Below are 18,025 nucleotides of genomic sequence, written 5' to 3'. Positions count from 1 at the left end.
TACGTAAGAGTGTATACAGAATTCTTGTTAGGGGTGTTTTATGAGACAGTAACTCATACACCCATGTACACTCTGATGCAGCAAAAATATCACACACCCCACATATAACTTCCTTATTAAACCACACACAGCACATGGAGTTATATACACGCATCCCTCCTGTACTACATTCTCATACAACCCACCTGTATCACAATCCTCTCCTCCAACACCAAACGCTGGAGATGAGATATGTATATAGACACTCACACTATATATATAGGACACACAGACACACACACACTATATATATATATATATATATATATATATATATATGTATCTCCACAACTCTCACACAAACACAGCTAACTTCAGCCATCGCTAAATACCTCTGTAAGAACCAGTCACGTGTCATACACACCACACTTGTAACACATTCTTGAGTAATGCCAGACCCGCTTTGTACAAACCACAGTAAACCACAGTCTCAGTAACCCATGTCAGGATTGCCAGAGAAAATATGGGCTATCCAGTTCAATTTGAATTCCAGATAAACAACAAGTAATTTTTCAGTATCAGTATGTCCCAAATATTGTATGGGCCATACTTACACTAAAACTAAGTAAGAACAAATACTGCATGGGAATACTTACACTAAAAAATTATTCTGGGTTTATCTGAAACTGAAATTTAACTGGGTGCCTTGTATTCTTGTTCGCTAAGTCTGGCAACCCTTATATACTTACCACCAGCTGATGTATTATATATTTATTGTAGTTTTGTTTAGTGTGTGTCTTCCCCTACTAGAATGTGCAGCGTTACCAAAGACTACAACAATGGAAGAGTGCCGGATACACAGGAGTAGCTGCTTACTGAATCTTGGTGAATGAATGAATGAACACGCACCATAAATACAAGCCACACCATGTAATGAGGAAACGTTACATGTCCCAGAATTCCTGACTTGTGAACAGAAACCATGCACACAAAGGCCACAGACACAGATAGACACATCTGCACTGTGCTCCCCATGCCAACCCCACACTTACCACAGACTTAACTGATACACATCACTCACTCTTCCCACACACTCACAGTCACCACCGAGGCCTACATTACCAACTAGACAGTGAGAGAATAAGTATTGATTGGAATTAAATCCTGGAGGATCCACTGGGAACCACACTCTCAACTGTGTGTATTCACTGCACCTGACACGTGCCACACACTCAGTAAATATTTGTGGACAGAGGACTGATGAACCCACCCTGAGCCTTTCATTCCTCCCTCAGGAATCTCGAAGTCACAAGAGGATCCCCCTCGGCTTGGATCCACTGTGGTGGCCCAAGGCTGCAGCCCAGGGGCAGTGGAGGTCTCCTCTGCCCCTAAATACTTCTTCTGTACTTCTACTCCGCGCAAGCTCAGCTACGCTGGTAAGGGCGCGGGGCTCCTCAGGTGAGGGGGTGCTTGGCTGTGAGGCAGGAGGCACACAGATCCCAGGGAGGCTGAGAGGAAATCCAGGGTCATCAGAGGTGATGAGGGCTCTGTGGAGGAGCCTGTGCAGGATGGCTGAGCTGTTCCGAGGGCGTGGATGCCAGCTGAGTTTGGGGGGGCGGTGTGAATACTGCTACTACCATGGTGGGGAAGTCAAGGAGCAGGGTCCGGAAATGTCTGGGCTTGAGGTGGAGGGAAGAGGGACCAGATTAAGCATCTTCAGAGGAAAATGTAGGCTTTGTCTTTGCCTTTGCTTCCAGAGAAGGACAGAGTTCTGCATCATACACCTCCAGACTGAGAGCAGGACCATCCAGCTCAGGTCCACACAGCTCACACATACATCTGCCCTCCAGGCACAGCCCTTCTCAGAGCACACATAAACCCCAAGCACCACAGCCCCATTCCACATGTAATGCACCACCGATATTACCAAAATCACACTCCTTGTCATACACGCATCCAGCCGCATCCCTCACATACCACAGCCCTCACCACCATACTCCACACCCCTGTATACAGACACCGCTCCAGTATCCCCCCCACGCACATGAAAAGCCCACAGATGACACCAGATACACCGCTCCATCCTACGGCCAACAGACACCAAGCTCACGACATAGCTACGTCATGCAAATGTCCCTCTCTCGTCTACCACACCTGCTCCCTCAGCTTCCGGCACGGCCCATGCATGTTATTATGGTTTTAATTTCCTTTTTCAGCAATGCGGAGATTTCGAGACACTGCCTGGCCTACAGCACCCCTAGCCCAGGTTCAGGAAGAAGGGGAGACCGCTCCCCCATCACACTGTGTCTCCTCCTCACTCTCTTCACCCTGTAAGGACTATCTGCACCCAGACAAAGAGGAAAGGGGCATGAAAATATACTACATGCAGGTACAAGTGAACAAGGGTGTCGCTGTCTCCTGGAAGACAAAGAAACCCTTGGAGTTGCCTGAAAAGCAGCTGACGATAGAAGAAGTGACCCTTCCTGAGGATGCGTGCACAGTAGGCACTTGCCCCTCTGATGTGTTCACCGAAAGCCTCCTGTCTGACAGTGAGCCCACTGGGGAGGAGAAAGAGTATGAGGAAAGGGCAGAGCCAGGCAGCCCATCAGGGTCACCTGCCGTCGAGCAGAGACCCAGGGCCAAGACACCGGACTGGATGGTGACCATGGAGACCGGCTTCAGGTGCATGGCCTGCTGCCGGGTCTTCCCCACCTTGGAGATCCTCCAGCAGCACGTGAAGGGCGGCGTCCTGCAGGGCTTCAGCTGCCGTGTCTTTCATCTCAACATGGCCCAGTGGATGGGCAATGTGGAATCCGAGAGCACACCTGAGGAGGAGGAGGAGGAGGAGGAAGAGAAGCAAGAAGAAAAGGAGAATGAGGGAGAGCAGCCCACGGGGGAAGGCCCCAGCCCAAAGAGACCCCGCAGGCAGGGTCTTTTCTCTCCTTTGAGTTCCAAACAGCAACTGAGATTCATGGGACAGAAGATCCTGGAGGACGGTGTGGCCGTCCCTTGGAAGAGGTAAGGCTTGAGGCTGGCAGTCTTCTGAGCCTATGTCACGAGGGCCCAGAGGAGTCTAAGGGAAGGGGCCGCACACATGTGCTGGTTTACCTAATGGCTCTGCAGTTGCATCAAATGGGACACACCCAGCACTAACAAAGGCATTGACCTCTGTTGACGTAAACAAGAAGGTGGAGCCTTTTCCTAGGAGTTTCCTCAGGGTCTGCACGATGGACCTCAACTCTTAGAGGACGTACTGCCAGCAGCTCCTTCTCGGCAGAGAGAGCCAGGAGTGGTCTCAAGAGAGGACAGGGGCCCTTGCAGGACCAGAACTTTGAGGTCTGAGAGCCTTGGGCCTGAGCCGAGATCTCACCCTGACCACTGGACCGAGCCTTCTGTGACAAAGGGGAATATGAAAGAGAGTCACGTGGAAATGAGGTCCCCCGAGATATGGAAATGTTCCAGAACCTTCGTTGCGTGGTAGTTGATCTGGAGCCAAGCTCACTGTGGTGTGTGTGGCTCTGAGCATTAAGGCAATGCTGGAGGGTAACCCTGACCAGCAGAGCTTGGAGTGCTTCTTGTCTCTTCCTGTCCTACCTCATTTGTTTTATCCCTTCCAGGGAGAAGAAAGGACCCTCGGGAGAGTAGCAGACAGAATGCCGTGGTCTGAAGGAGGATGAAGGGACCGGCACTCAGTCTAACATCATATGACAATAGAAGCGTCCTATGCAATAAAGGGCATTTTCCAAACCTTTCCTGGAGCTTTTATTTAAGGACATTTTTCTATCTATGCATCTATCTGTCATCTACATCTGTATCTTTCAAGGTTTGTGAACAAGCTTTCACATAAGCACTAGAGACGTCCGCCAGCATTTTCCAGAAGAGGCCTGCAAATTGCTGGGGACTCCTCACAAATAGGGAACGGCCACAACCCCTGCCACACAGACTATGCGCGTGGCCCTCCTGACGTACTCCCACTCTCTCTCTGAATTTCCCAACGTCTGAGATGAGGGTGCTGGCTGGAGGCAATGATCACGTGCAGGCTGAATCTTCTCCAGATTCTGATTCTCTTCCTGGGCATATCGTCCTCAAGCACAGTCTCCATGTCCCTGGCCACACTGATCTCTCTCCTTCAGTCCTTCCCTCCCTCCCTCTCCTGCCTCCCAGTGCAGAGAATACTTTTTTGCATTTGAGACGACATTTATTTTTGGTTCACAGAATTCTCACCTGTTCTACTGTGGCCTCCGTTGTGAACATTCCAAAGCTGAGACTTTTCTGTTTTTCTCCCTCATTTCTGCTGAGTCTTTACCTTCCTAATGCAGTGAACTCACAGTGCCTAGCTGACTGGATGGGGAAAAAGATCCAGGGGGCAAAGAGAAATAATAAAAGAATATATCAGTTAATTTTTCATAGTGTTATCCAACTACATATTTTTAAAATTTTGGAATAATATTAGGAATCTTCTCTTTATAAAAAACTGAATTATCGGGCTTCCCTGGTGGAGCAGTGGTTAAGAATATGCCTGCGAATGCACGGGACATGGGTTCGAGCCCTGGTCTGGGAAGATCCCACGTGCCACGGAGTAACTAAGCCCGCGCGCCACAACTACTGAGCCTGCGCTCTAGAGCCTGTGCCACATCTACCGAGCCCACGTGCCACAACTACGGAAGCCTGCGTGCCTAGAGCCCATGATCCGGAACAAGAGAAGCCACTGCAATGAGAAGCCCGTGCACCACAGCCAAGAGGAGCCCCCGCTCACTGCAACTAGAGAACGCCCGCTAGCAGCAACAAAGACCCAATGCAGCCCCAAATAAATTAATTAATTTTAAAAAATTGAATTAGTTTCAAGGGTACAATGTATAAAAGTACAATAAAAGCCCCCCTTCATAACCCCCCAACCCCACTCTCAAGATGGAATAGATATGCTGTGATACAATTTATAGTCGTAGTACTACTCCTCCTCGCACCACAACCGAAATCCTCTGAGCCAGGTGCAGCAGCTTCCTTTCACAATGCTAGGACCCGCCACAAGACACATGATAATCCCTTTGGACATTTCAAGGAGCGGCACCAAGGGAACAGTACCGGGGAAATGCCACTGACAGCTCAGAATATCCATGGCATTTCTAGAGCCTCGGCACTGCTCTTGCTCTGGGAATGAAGGTCCAAAAAGCACATCGGAGAATGTTCATAGTTGTAAACAAGCTCCACCTTTGAAACACGATCTACATAGAACCACATATACAAGCCTACACGATGGATGAAGCCAAGGTCTCCTCCATGATTTCCCTTCTGACCACCTTATTGTCTCCTCAACCATAAAAGGTGAACTTGAAACTCAGGACCTTGCCTTGTCACCAGAAACATCCAAGCTTGGATCAGTCTTTCTAAGACCAGATACTTGCTCTCTGAACTATTAGAGACTTGTCACATACACACAGGTAGAACAGGATTATTTCTATCTACCTGGGGACATGGAGTCTTTCACATTGCTCCTGATAAAACTCTCACAACAGCAAAACTTTACCTACAAAGGGTTCAAGCTATGACACTCCCAATTTCCACAAACCTCCTCAGCTCTTGTGAGTCACATGCAGCCAATTCCAGGAATTGGAAACATGGCTGTCAGGATGAAACTGACTTTGGGGCTCCCCTTGGATATGGTCTTCCAGACTTACCAAAAGGCCATTAAGAGGAAGGTTTACCCCACCTCAGGGAAACCCGAGGCAGTACTTGCAGTCAAGGGCTGGCCATGGCTTCTGAGCTACATCCAAAAAGAATTTCATACTGTACCTGGATCTGCTGAAGCCATTTCTGACTGTCCGAGAGCCAGCATGTACCGCTCCTCAACTGCCTCCATTGTGGATCATCAGTAGGGCTGTCAGATTTAGTACATAAAAATACAGGATACCCAGTTAAACTTGAACTTCACATGAATAATAAGTCATTATTTTTAGTATAAGTAGATCCTATGAACTATTTGGGGCATACTTATCTTCAAAATGTACTCGTTGTTTTTCAAACATTCATATTTAACTAAACAGCCTATATTTTATCTGTCCACCCTACTCAGCAGAAATGATGGAGGCTCATAGAGATCCAGGAGACGCCTCAGCGCCTCCTCAGCTTTTATTTCTACGTCCTGGACAGCGAGCACGAACCTTCCACTCCGTCATTGGCTAGAATGGAGGATATTCTCTGTTTTAGAGATTTTTCTACTTGTCATTGTTATTATCTTCCTTATTTTAAAGAGATGTTTATTTTTCCCCAAACTTAATAGCTCATCCAAAAGTATTTCAAAGTTCATTAGAGAAGGGAAAAACAACATGGTTCTGAAAAGTGAAGGAAACCGCCTGGTGTTTAGTAAAGAAGTAGTAGGGAGATTGAAATAGCCAAACTTAATAAGCAGATCTCTCCAAGGGTATTTTCAGAGCTTGATACGCTCCCACACCCTGAAAATATTATTACATCAAGAATGTAGAACTGCTAACCAAATGTAAGGCTCCCATATGATTCTATCAAACTGAGGATGCTTCTTTACTAAGCAGTGAGCACACTTGCTGCCCCAGGGACCTTGGCAGTTGCAACGTAGGGCTCTTCCCTTTGGGATGGAAACAGCAAGTTTTCCTGTGGTCTACACGCTGGCCCCAAAAATACTACACTCCCAATACTTGTCAACTTTAAGTATTTTCCTACATATCTCCATTTTTCTGTTACTATTTGGGCTACATCCTAGACTTGACACTACATAAATTGCATTCAAGAAGCTATTTTTAAAAGTTGGTAGGAAACCTTAAATCTATGGCTTGCAGTCCCTGGCTTACTTTCATCCAGGTGCATAAGGGTTTTCAAAAGTAGTCAGGTTAGTTACCCCGTATCACAGCCCCACGCTTGTGTCACAGATATAAAAATGGAACATGATATTTAAGGTTTTAGTTGCCAAATCATCAAGCCTCCCAGACAGAGGCAATAGAGCAAAATGATTACAGAGGCATGGATTTTGATTTGCTCCAGCGTCTTGGGCAAGTCACTTGGCCTCTGTATTTATTTGTACTTATCTGCACTTATCTGTCACTTGGGGGTCATAATTGTACCTGGTCCATGGGTACGCTGTACAAATGATCTGTAAAGTAGTTACAAGAAACCGACACAGAGTAAGCACTCCACAGACATTGGCTATTAGCTATTGGAAATAGTTCTCCGTGAAACAGATGACTTTATCAGTGGATGACTCGGTGGGAGACAGTGAATCACAGAATCACAGCATGTTGAAAGTGACCTAGTTCACACTCTTATGTGAAAAAAAGAAAAGTGTGCATGGGTAGAAAATGTCTGAAACTTTACACAACAAAGAGTTCATCATGTTAACTTGGAGGATTAGAATAAATCAGGAAAGGAGGAAAGAAAAACTTGAGTGTAATTCGATTTCTCTATCATTTGTGTTTCTACACTGAGACTCTGAATACACTGGAAGTGCAATTTTTTTTAATGTGGCGGGATAAAAGTTTTCAAGTTTTCCTGATCCATCCATATTATTATCTCAGAATTGCTGGCAGTTCTTGCCATCTTCGGATCTACACCCATGTGAGTCAGTGGGCCATTCTGGACGGAGGAGATAATAGAGCAGAAGTGAAGTGAGAGGAAAGGAGAGACAAGATTTTCTCTTTTCTCTTCAAAGAGGAAAGGTCTTTGGAATGGGAACAACTCACAACCAAACTTTGGGGAAAGGATGTGATGGAAAATGAGACAAACATCCTACCCCTGTGATGAGAAGGATTCCCTGGGCTGGATGGAGGGAGGTCACAGGTGGCTGGACAAGGAAACCAACTAGGGAGAAACACACACAAGTGCAGGGCAAACACCCTGAGGCCACTCAGCCTGACTCCATGCAAACATGTGTCCAGCAGCCAGCCCTTCACCTCTGGCTCCCCAGCAAGACAGGTACCTCGGGCGTGCCAACTCATTCTGAGTCCATTATGCCTGGCCATTCATAAACCGCTGTCTAACGTGTGAGGAATAAACTCTCAATGTTTATGAGGAAACTGGGGAAGGAGATTGAAAGGTTACTTAAACGGAAAAAAAAGAAGTTCAGCAAGGCAGGATGGTAGAGAGACAAGAAAAAGACCTTAAAGGATAGAAAGGATTTGCCAAAGAAGAGAAAGAAAAAGAAATGATTCCAAATGGGTTAACCTGCAGCGGGGAAGTTAAGGAAGATTATTGATGGGTGAAGACTATGGAATAAAGCGAATAAAATTTATCCGAAATTGCTGAGAATATGGTAAGCAGCATGATTATCAAATTATGAATTGGCTGCAATGGCATTCTAGGGGGACACTAGGAAGGGGAAGCAAATGTTCCTGAGATGACAGTAGCAGGGGGAAAGTTGTTTCAGGGGAAGATCAGTCTTGCTGAGGGTGTATCAGAGGAGGGCAAGCGTGAGCAAGCAAGGAAATACTAAGTGTATACGGTTCCTTCACTGAGTGCACCCAGCCCCGCGGTCAGCCTTGAGAACAAACAGGACTTCAGGTACTAGAGCTACATTTCAGTCATCAAGACTTGAGAAGACACCCTTAACTCAGGTCTTCTCTTCAAACTCCATCTTTCCTTCTTAACCTTCATTTGGCCTCTTCCCTTACCCTCCAGCTGTGGACTGAGGCCACAGAGCAAGATGGGTCACTAGTGTCCTCCATCCCCTGGCGACTGTGGTTCACATCAGTGGAGTACCAAAGGCAATAACCAAGTAACAGACACAAGAGTGTATGAAGAAGAAGAGATTCTGATAAGGCTTTCTGTGACAGTGTGGGCCAAGTCGGCTCTATATGGCCGGTATCACGTGAATTATGAGCAGCCTTAGGGGAGAAGTTCTCAGAAGGCAGAGCCTGGCTCTCTAGAGGCTCTGCGTGCTCACAGCCCACTCCAAGACCTCAGTTACAGCTTCGGCCCCCAATATCCCTCCCTCTGCCTGCTCACAGTTTTTGAAGTCTTCTTTCCTCCACATTTCTCTTGAGAGGTGGAGGAGGAAGATGAGCTTCAGGCCAGCTCAGACTCCCTTGGGATCCCAGCAGGATGCCTATCATTAACCTCCCACCTTCTAGGAAGCTCCTAAGATCTTCACATTTGGGGCAGTTCTCATTTCAGCTGTGCTTCAAATTGCTGGCTGGAGACGGCCTGTTGGAAGGTGGCTAAAAGCAAGTAGCAATCCTTCGGGCAGCCTGGCCCTTCTCGACTGTCAGACACCTTCAGGGATATTCTAGGAAATGTTGTTTGTTCTAGAGAAGGGAGGGAAACAATCCAATTGTCCAATAATGCTTGAATGGAAAATAAATGATGCTATATGCATGTGATGAAATAATATCAAACAGTCAAAAATCAAAGACCTAGATCTATATGGATTCACATGGATAAATCTTGAAAACATAATATTGATTGAAAGAAAATAAGATAAAGAACGTTAGATTGTGATAACAGGTATGTAAGTATTTAAATATTTAAATCAATTCAACATATTGCTTCTATATATATAGATGCAAGAAAATAAACTTTATCCAAAGAACACACTATTTACATTTAATATGCTCATTTATCTAGGAGACCCAAAAGAACCCACAGATAAACTAGCAGGAACTAATAAGACGGTTCAACAAGGCACACACATACAAGATCAATAAATTTTAAAAATCAATCAGGCTCCTCTACACTGGCGATAACAAATTAGAAACTGTAAAAGAAAATAAGAAAAAAAGAAGATCTAAAAATAGTCACAAGAGCCATATAAATTATTTAGAGCTAAGCATACGTAGAAGGCAATATAACTAACAAACTGAGTACGAACAGTTAAACTCCGCCCAACCCAAGGTTAGGAAAAGACTGTTGTTACTTTATGAGAACAGACCCTCTTCTTAAGGAGCAGATCAGTAAGTGAGAGTGAATCAAAGAAACACAGCATTTGAAAAGTCAGCTAGTCCAAGCCTCTTGATCGCACATACAGAAGCTGAAGCCCAGATAGGTTGAGTTACTTGCTAAAGGGCCCAATGTCCTGACTCAAGGACTAGCATTTTTCACTCAGTCGCAAGACACAATCAAATGCAGTACCTTGGAGAGAGATGGGGAAAAAATGAAGAAATCAATTATATAGTTCCTCATCTTTAAGTACAGAAATAGCTGTGACAAAATTACACGTATTGAGGGAAAATTGAAGTGCAGAGTTTAAAATGTCAATAATCCACAGGGAAACTGGAGACCATTTAAAATATTCATATTAAATCTCTCTAGAAAAGACATTAAAAGATGTCCAATCAAAATGTGAATTTTATAATAGACATGGTATGATACAATTTATAATAGATATGGTAGGAACCTTTCCCTTTCACGGGAAAGCATCGGCTGGGAAAAAGGAATTGTTCTTGAAAATGGGGCCTGTGCTATTGCAGACACTGTGCTCAACCTAGGTCCATCGAATGCACTGATGTCAGCACTGAGGTCACAGAATTCCGCTGTGCGCCTGGCAACCCTGCAAACATAACAGCCCTGGTGAGCACTAGGCAGTACTGCTGGTTCACTAAGTGGTACAAGTTTTTCAGCCATTTAGGAGACTTGACTATTTTTGTTTGTATTGAATCATTTCAACGGATTGCCCAAGAGCCAAGAAGGGCCAACCTGTAGGGAAGAGGAGGAGTTGGACATCTCTTGAGGCATCTTCTAAGGGAGACTTCTAGTTGGTACGATGGAACGGCGACAAAAGAGGAAACATCTGGAAAATGAAGAGTCCCAGGAAACTGCCGAGAACGGAGGAGGTATGTGGGGGGCAACTTGTCTGGGGCACATGGGTTTCTGCCAAACTGAAGCTTCTCTAGGAAGCGGGGGACTGAGAACGTGTCACCTGTGAAGCAGGGAGCGAGAGACCTTGTCTCACTGATGCTGCCGTATCTATCTGGAGGGCCCCTGTGGTGTGAGACGGCACAGAACGGCCAGATGCCCCCTGGGAGTTGGGAGGTCAGCTCCGCTGGTCTGAGGACTCTCTCCTGGGGCAGCCGGGCCTGGAGCTTTGTCGGACTCACAGCAGGCTGCATCCTGCTTGCACAGACCTAGAGGTGCAGCTTTTCTCAGTCCCCGATTTCTCTCTTATTCTCTTGGATCTTTCCCTGGGGTCATGAGGTGGGGGATGTGAAGGATGCAAGGATGCTGAGAGAGACCCATGAGTTGCTTGGCCTCTTTTACCAAAGTGGAAAGAGAAGCCCCATGAGTTGAAGGCCCTGTTGAAAAATATCTTGACAAGTGGAATGCACTTTGAAAGAAGATTGTTTGTCTAGGGATGGTGTCATATTGAAAGCAAGGAGGATTTATTCCTTCAACAGGAAGAATTTCCCAAAGGAGATCAAGGGAAGGGAAGGGTTTTCCAGAGATTGAGACCACGTGAGCAGGGGTGAGAAATGGCCTCAGGGTCCTGCGGGGAGCTCTGAGAGCCACGGGCCACGTGGTGCCTGCGTGCATTAAATGTAGGCGAGTAGCTTGCCCTGGGAGAGGGGTGGTCACCCCAGAGCTCCAGCTAGAGGCCTCTGCCCCAGATAAGAGCCCAGTAGCTCCTACCAGGCCCAGGGCTCTGGAGACTGTAGGATGGGCCCTGGGAATGGAGCTCTAGACAGCAGGCAGATTTCCAGGCAGTGGCTGGGACAGGCTGGGGAAGGCAATGACTGCCCCTGACCATTCAGAATATTTTGCTCTATGTTCCTCTGTGTGTGTGTGTGTGTGAGTGTGTGTGTGTGTGTGTGTGTGTGTGTGTGTGTGTGTGTGTGTGTGTGGTAGTGCAGAGAAGAGCGAGATGAATGGGGTTAGAGTGCTTACCAGATATAAAGTCTGCGTGGTAAAGTTCTTGTCACCCTGCCTGGACCTGGCTGACACTCGGTGTACGTAAGAGTGTATACAGAATTCTTGTTAGGGGTGTTTTATGAGACAGTAACTCATACACCCATGTACACTCTGATGCAGCAAAAATATCACACACCCCACATATAACTTCCTTATTAAACCACACACAGCACATGGAGTTATATACACGCATCCCTCCTGTACTACATTCTCATACAACCCACCTGTATCACAATCCTCTCCTCCAACACCAAACGCTGGAGATGAGATATGTATATAGACACTCACACTATATATATAGGACACACAGACACACACACACTATATATATATATATATATATATATATATATATATATATATATATATATATATATATGTATCTCCACAACTCTCACACAAACACAGCTAACTTCAGCCATCGCTAAATACCTCTGTAAGAACCAGTCACGTGTCATACACACCACACTTGTAACACATTCTTGAGTAATGCCAGACCCGCTTTGTACAAACCACAGTAAACCACAGTCTCAGTAACCCATGTCAGGATTGCCAGAGAAAATATGGGCTATCCAGTTCAATTTGAATTCCAGATAAACAACAAGTAATTTTTCAGTATCCGTATGTCCCAAATATTGTATGGGCCATACTTACACTAAAACTAAGTAAGAACAAATACTGCATGGGAATACTTACACTAAAAAATTATTCTGGGTTTATCTGAAACTGAAATTTAACTGGGTGCCTTGTATTCTTGTTCGCTAAGTCTGGCAACCCTTATATACTTACCACCAGCTGATGTATTATATATTTATTGTAGTTTTGTTTAGTGTGTGTCTTCCCCTACTAGAATGTGCAGCGTTACCAAAGACTACAACAATGGAAGAGTGCCGGATACACAGGAGTAGCTGCTTACTGAATCTTGGTGAATGAATGAATGAACACGCACCATAAATACAAGCCACACCATGTAATGAGGAAACGTTACATGTCCCAGAATTCCTGACTTGTGAACAGAAACCATGCACACAAAGGCCACAGACACAGATAGACACATCTGCACTGTGCTCCCCATGCCAACCCCACACTTACCACAGACTTAACTGATACACATCACTCACTCTTCCCACACACTCACAGTCACCACCGAGGCCTACATTACCAACTAGACAGTGAGAGAATAAGTATTGATTGGAATTAAATCCTGGAGGATCCACTGGGAACCACACTCTCAACTGTGTGTATTCACTGCACCTGACACGTGCCACACACTCAGTAAATATTTGTGGACAGAGGACTGATGAACCCACCCTGAGCCTTTCATTCCTCCCTCAGGAATCTCGAAGTCACAAGAGGATCCCCCTCGGCTTGGATCCACTGTGGTGGCCCAAGGCTGCAGCCCAGGGGCAGTGGAGGTCTCCTCTGCCCCTAAATACTTCTTCTGTACTTCTACTCCGCGCAAGCTCAGCTACGCTGGTAAGGGCGCGGGGCTCCTCAGGTGAGGGGGTGCTTGGCTGTGAGGCAGGAGGCACACAGATCCCAGGGAGGCTGAGAGGAAATCCAGGGTCATCAGAGGTGATGAGGGCTCTGTGGAGGAGCCTGGGCAGGATGGCTGAGCTGTTCCGAGGGCGTGGATGCCAGCTGAGTCTGGGGGGGCGGTGTGAATACTGCTACTACCATGGTGGGGAAGTCAAGGAGCAGGGTCCGGAAATGTCTGGGCTTGAGGTGGAGGGAAGAGGGACCAGATTAAGCATCTTCAGAGGAAAATGTAGGCTTTGTCTTTGCCTTTGCTTCCAGAGAAGGACAGAGTTCTGCATCATACACCTCCAGCCTGAGAGCAGGACCATCCAGCTCAGGTCCACACAGCTCACACATACATCTGCCCTCCAGGCACAGCCCTTCTCAGAGCACACATAAACCCCAAGCACCACAGCCCCATTCCACATGTAATGCACCACCGATATTACCAAAATCACACTCCTTGTCATACACGCATCCAGCCGCATCCCTCACATACCACAGCCCTCACCACCATACTCCACACCCCTGTATACAGACACTGCTCCAGTATCCCCCCCACGCACATGAAAAGCCCACAGATGACACCAGATACACCGCTCCATCCTACGGCCAACAGACACCAAGCTCACGACATAGCTACGTCATGCAAATGTCCCTCTCTCGTCTACCACACCTGCTCCCTCAGCTTCCGGCACGGCCCATGCATGTTATTATGGTTTTAATTTCCTTTTTCAGCAATGCGGAGATTTCGAGACACTGCCTGGCCTACAGCACCCCTAGCCCAGGTTCAGGAAGAAGGGGAGACCGCTCCCCCATCACACTGTGTCTCCTCCTCACTCTCTTCACCCTGTAAGGACTATCTGCACCCAGACAAAGAGGAAAGGGGCATGAAAATATACTACATGCAGGTACAAGTGAACAAGGGTGTCGCTGTCTCCTGGAAGACAAAGAAACCCTTGGAGTTGCCTGAAAAGCAGCTGACCATAGAAGAAGTGACCCTTCCTGAGGATGCGTGCACAGTAGGCACTTGCCCCTCTGATGTGTTCACCGAAAGCCTCCTGTCTGACAGTGAGCCCACTGGGGAGGAGAAAGAGTATGAGGAAAGGGCAGAGCCAGGCAGCCCATCAGGGTCACCTGCCATCGAGGAGAGACCCAGGGCCAAGACACCGGACTGGATGGTGACCATGGAGACCGGCTTCAGGTGCATGGCCTGCTGCCGGGTCTTCCCCACCTTGGAGATCCTCCAGCAGCACGTGAAGGGCGGCGTCCTGCAGGGCTTCAGCTCCCGTGTCTTTCATCTCAACATGGCCCAGTGGATGGGCAATGTGGAATCCGAGAGCACACCTGAGGAGGAGGAGGAGCAGGAGGAAGAGAAGCAAGAAGAAAAGGAGAATGACGGAGAGCAGCCCACGGGGGAATGCCCCAGCCCAAAGAGACCCCGCAGGCAGGGTCTTTTCTCTCCTTTGAGTTCCAAACAGCAACTGAGATTCATGGGACAGAAGATCCTGGAGGACGGTGTGGCCGTCCCTTGGAAGAGGTAAGGCTTGAGGCTGGCAGTCTTCTGAGCCTATGTCACGAGGGCCCAGAGGAGTCTAAGAGAAGGGGCCGCACACATGTGCTGGTTTACCTAATGGCTCTGCAGTTGCATCAAATGGGACACACCCAGCACTAACAAAGGCATTGACCTCTGTTGACGTAAACAAGAAGGTGGAGCCTTTTCCTAGGAGTTTTCTCAGGGTCTGCACGATGGACCTCAACTCTTAGAGGACATACTGCCAGCAGCTCCTTCTCGGCAGAGAGAGCCAGGAGTGGTCTCAAGAGAGGACAGGGGCCCTTGCAGGACCAGAACTTTGAGGTCTGAGAGCCTTGGGCCTGAGCCGAGATCTCACCCTGACCACTGGACCGAGCCTTCTGTGACAAAGGGGAATATGAAAGAGAGTCACGTGGAAATGAGGTCCCCCGAGATATGGAAATGTTCCAGAACCTTCGTTGCGTGGTAGTTGATCTGGAGCCAAGCTCACTGTGGTGTGTGTGGCTCTGAGCATTAAGGCAATGCTGGAGGGTAACCCTGACCAGCAGAGCTTGGAGTGCTTCTTGTCTCTTCCTGTCCTACCTCATTTGTTTTATCCCTTCCAGGGAGAAGAAAGGACCCTCGGGAGAGTAGCAGACAGAATGCCGTGGTCTGAAGGAGGATGAAGGGACCGGCACTCAGTCTAACATCATATGACAATAGAAGCGTCCTATGCAATAAAGGGCATTTTCCAAACCTTTCCTGGAGCTTTTATTTAATGACATTTTTCTATCTATGCATCTATCTGTCATCTACATCTGTATCTTTCAAGGTTTGTGAACAAGCTTTCACATAAGCACTAGAGACGTCCGCCAGCATTTTCCAGAAGAGGCCTGCAAATTGCTGGGGACTCCTCACAAATAGGGAACGGCCACAACCCCTGCCACACAGACTATGCGCGTGGCCCTCCTGACGTACTCCCACTCTCTCTCTGAATTTCCCAACGTCTGAGATGAGGGTGCTGGCTGGAGGCAATGATCACGTGCAGGCTGAATCTTCTCCAGATTCTGATTCTCTTCCTGGGCATATCGTCCTCAAGCACAGTCTCCATGTCCCTGGCCACACTGATCTCTCTCCTTCAGTCCTTCCCTCCCTCCCTCTCCTGCCTCCCAGTGCAGAGAATACCTTTTTGCATTTGAGACGACATTTATTTTTGGTTCACAGAATTCTCACCTGTTCTACTGTGGCCTCCGTTGTGAACATTCCAAAGCTGAGACTTTTCTGTTTTTCTCCCTCATTTCTGCTGAGTCTTTACCTTCCTAATGCAGTGAACTCACAGTGCCTAGCTGACTGGATGGGGAAAAAGATCCAGGGGGCAAAGAGAAATAATAAAAGAATATATCAGTTAATTTTTCATAGTGTTATCCAACTACATATTTTTAAAATTTTGGAATAATATTAGGAATCTTCTCTTTATAAAAAACTGAATTATCGGGCTTCCCTGGTGGAGCAGTGGTTAAGAATATGCCTGCGAATGCACGGGACATGGGTTCGAGCCCTGGTCTGGGAAGATCCCACGTGCCACGGAGTAACTAAGCCCGCGCGCCACAACTACTGAGCCTGCGCTCTAGAGCCTGTGCCACATCTACCGAGCCCACGTGCCACAACTACGGAAGCCTGCGTGCCTAGAGCCCATGATCCGGAACAAGAGAAGCCACTGCAATGAGAAGCCCGTGCACCACAGCCAAGAGGAGCCCCCGCTCACTGCAACTAGAGAACGCCCGCTAGCAGCAACAAAGACCCAATGCAGCCCCAAATAAATTAATTAATTTTTAAAAATTGAATTAGTTTCAAGGGTACAATGTATAAAAGTACAATAAAAGCCCCCCTTCATAACCCCCCAACCCCACTCTCAAGATGGAATAGATATGCTGTGATACAATTTATAGTCGTAGTACTACTCCTCCTCCCACCACATCCGAAATCCTCTGAGCCAGGTGCAGCAGCTTCCTTTCACAATGCTAGGACCCGCCACAAGACACATGATAATCCCTTTGGACATTTCAAGGAGCGGCACCAAGGGAACAGTACCGGGGAAATGCCACCGACAGCTCAGAATATCCATGGCATTTCTAGAGCCTCGGCACTGCTCTTGCTCTGGGAATGAAGGTCCAAAAAGCACATCGGAGAATGTTCATAGTTGTAAACAAGCTCCACCTTTGAAACACGATCTACATAGAACCACATATACAAGCCTACACGATGGATGAAGCCAAGGTCTCCTCCATGATTTCCCTTCTGACCACCTTATTGTCTCCTCAACCATAAAAGGTGAACTTGAAACTCAGGACCTTGCCTTGTCACCAGAAACATCCAAGCTTGGATCAGTCTTTCTAAGACCAGATACTTGCTCTCTGAACTATTAGAGACTTGTCACATACACACAGGTAGAACAGGATTATTTCTATCTACCTGGGGACATGGAGTCTTTCACATTGCTCCTGATAAAACTCTCACAACAGCAAAACTTTACCTACAAAGGGTTCAAGCTATGACACTCCCAATTTCCACAAACCTCCTCAGCTCTTGTGAGTCACATGCAGCCAATTCCAGGAATTGGAAACATGGTTGTGAGGATGAAACTGACTTTGGGGCTCCCCTTGGATATGGTCTTCCAGACTTACCAAAAGGCCATTAAGAGGAAGGTTTACCCCACCTCAGGGAAACCCGAGGCAGTACTTGCAGTCAAGGGCTGGCCATGGCTTCTGAGCTACATCCAAAAAGAATTTCATACTGTACCTGGATCTGCTGAAGCCATTTCTGACTGTCCGAGAGCCAGCATGTACCGCTCCTCAACTGCCTCCATTGTGGATCATCAGTAGGGCTGTCAGATTTAGTACATAAAAATACAGGATACCCAGTTAACCTTGAACTTCACATGAATAATAAGTCATTATTTTTAGTATAAGTAGATCCTATGAACTATTTGGGGCATACTTATCTTCAAAATGTACTCGTTGTTTTTCAAACATTCATATTTAACTAAACAGCCTATATTTTATCTGTCCACCCTACTCAGCAGAAATGATGGAGGCTCATAGAGATCCAGGAGACGCCTCAGCGCCTCCTCAGCTTTTATTTCTACGTCCTGGA

At 47.0% G+C, this 18,025-nt stretch overlaps 1 protein-coding gene across 1 annotated transcript; it reads left to right on the top strand.

The window, feature by feature from the left end:
• Nucleotides 1-2,308: 2,308 nt before the first annotated feature.
• Nucleotides 2,309-2,875, top strand: LOC309797401 (protein FAM170A-like; the record flags this gene model as incomplete). Its single annotated transcript, XM_088845585.1, has 1 exon — nt 2,309-2,875. A coding segment is annotated over one exon (567 nt), but the record flags the coding sequence as incomplete, so codon positions are not given.
• Between the last annotated feature and the right edge of the window lie 15,150 nt (nt 2,876-18,025).

This window comes from Mesoplodon mirus (assembly GCF_964341445.2).
Source record: "Mesoplodon mirus genome assembly, contig: HAP1_SCAFFOLD_482, whole genome shotgun sequence".
Lineage (NCBI taxonomy): Eukaryota > Metazoa > Chordata > Mammalia > Artiodactyla > Ziphiidae > Mesoplodon > Mesoplodon mirus.
This window is presented reverse-complemented; position numbering and strand designations above follow the sequence as displayed.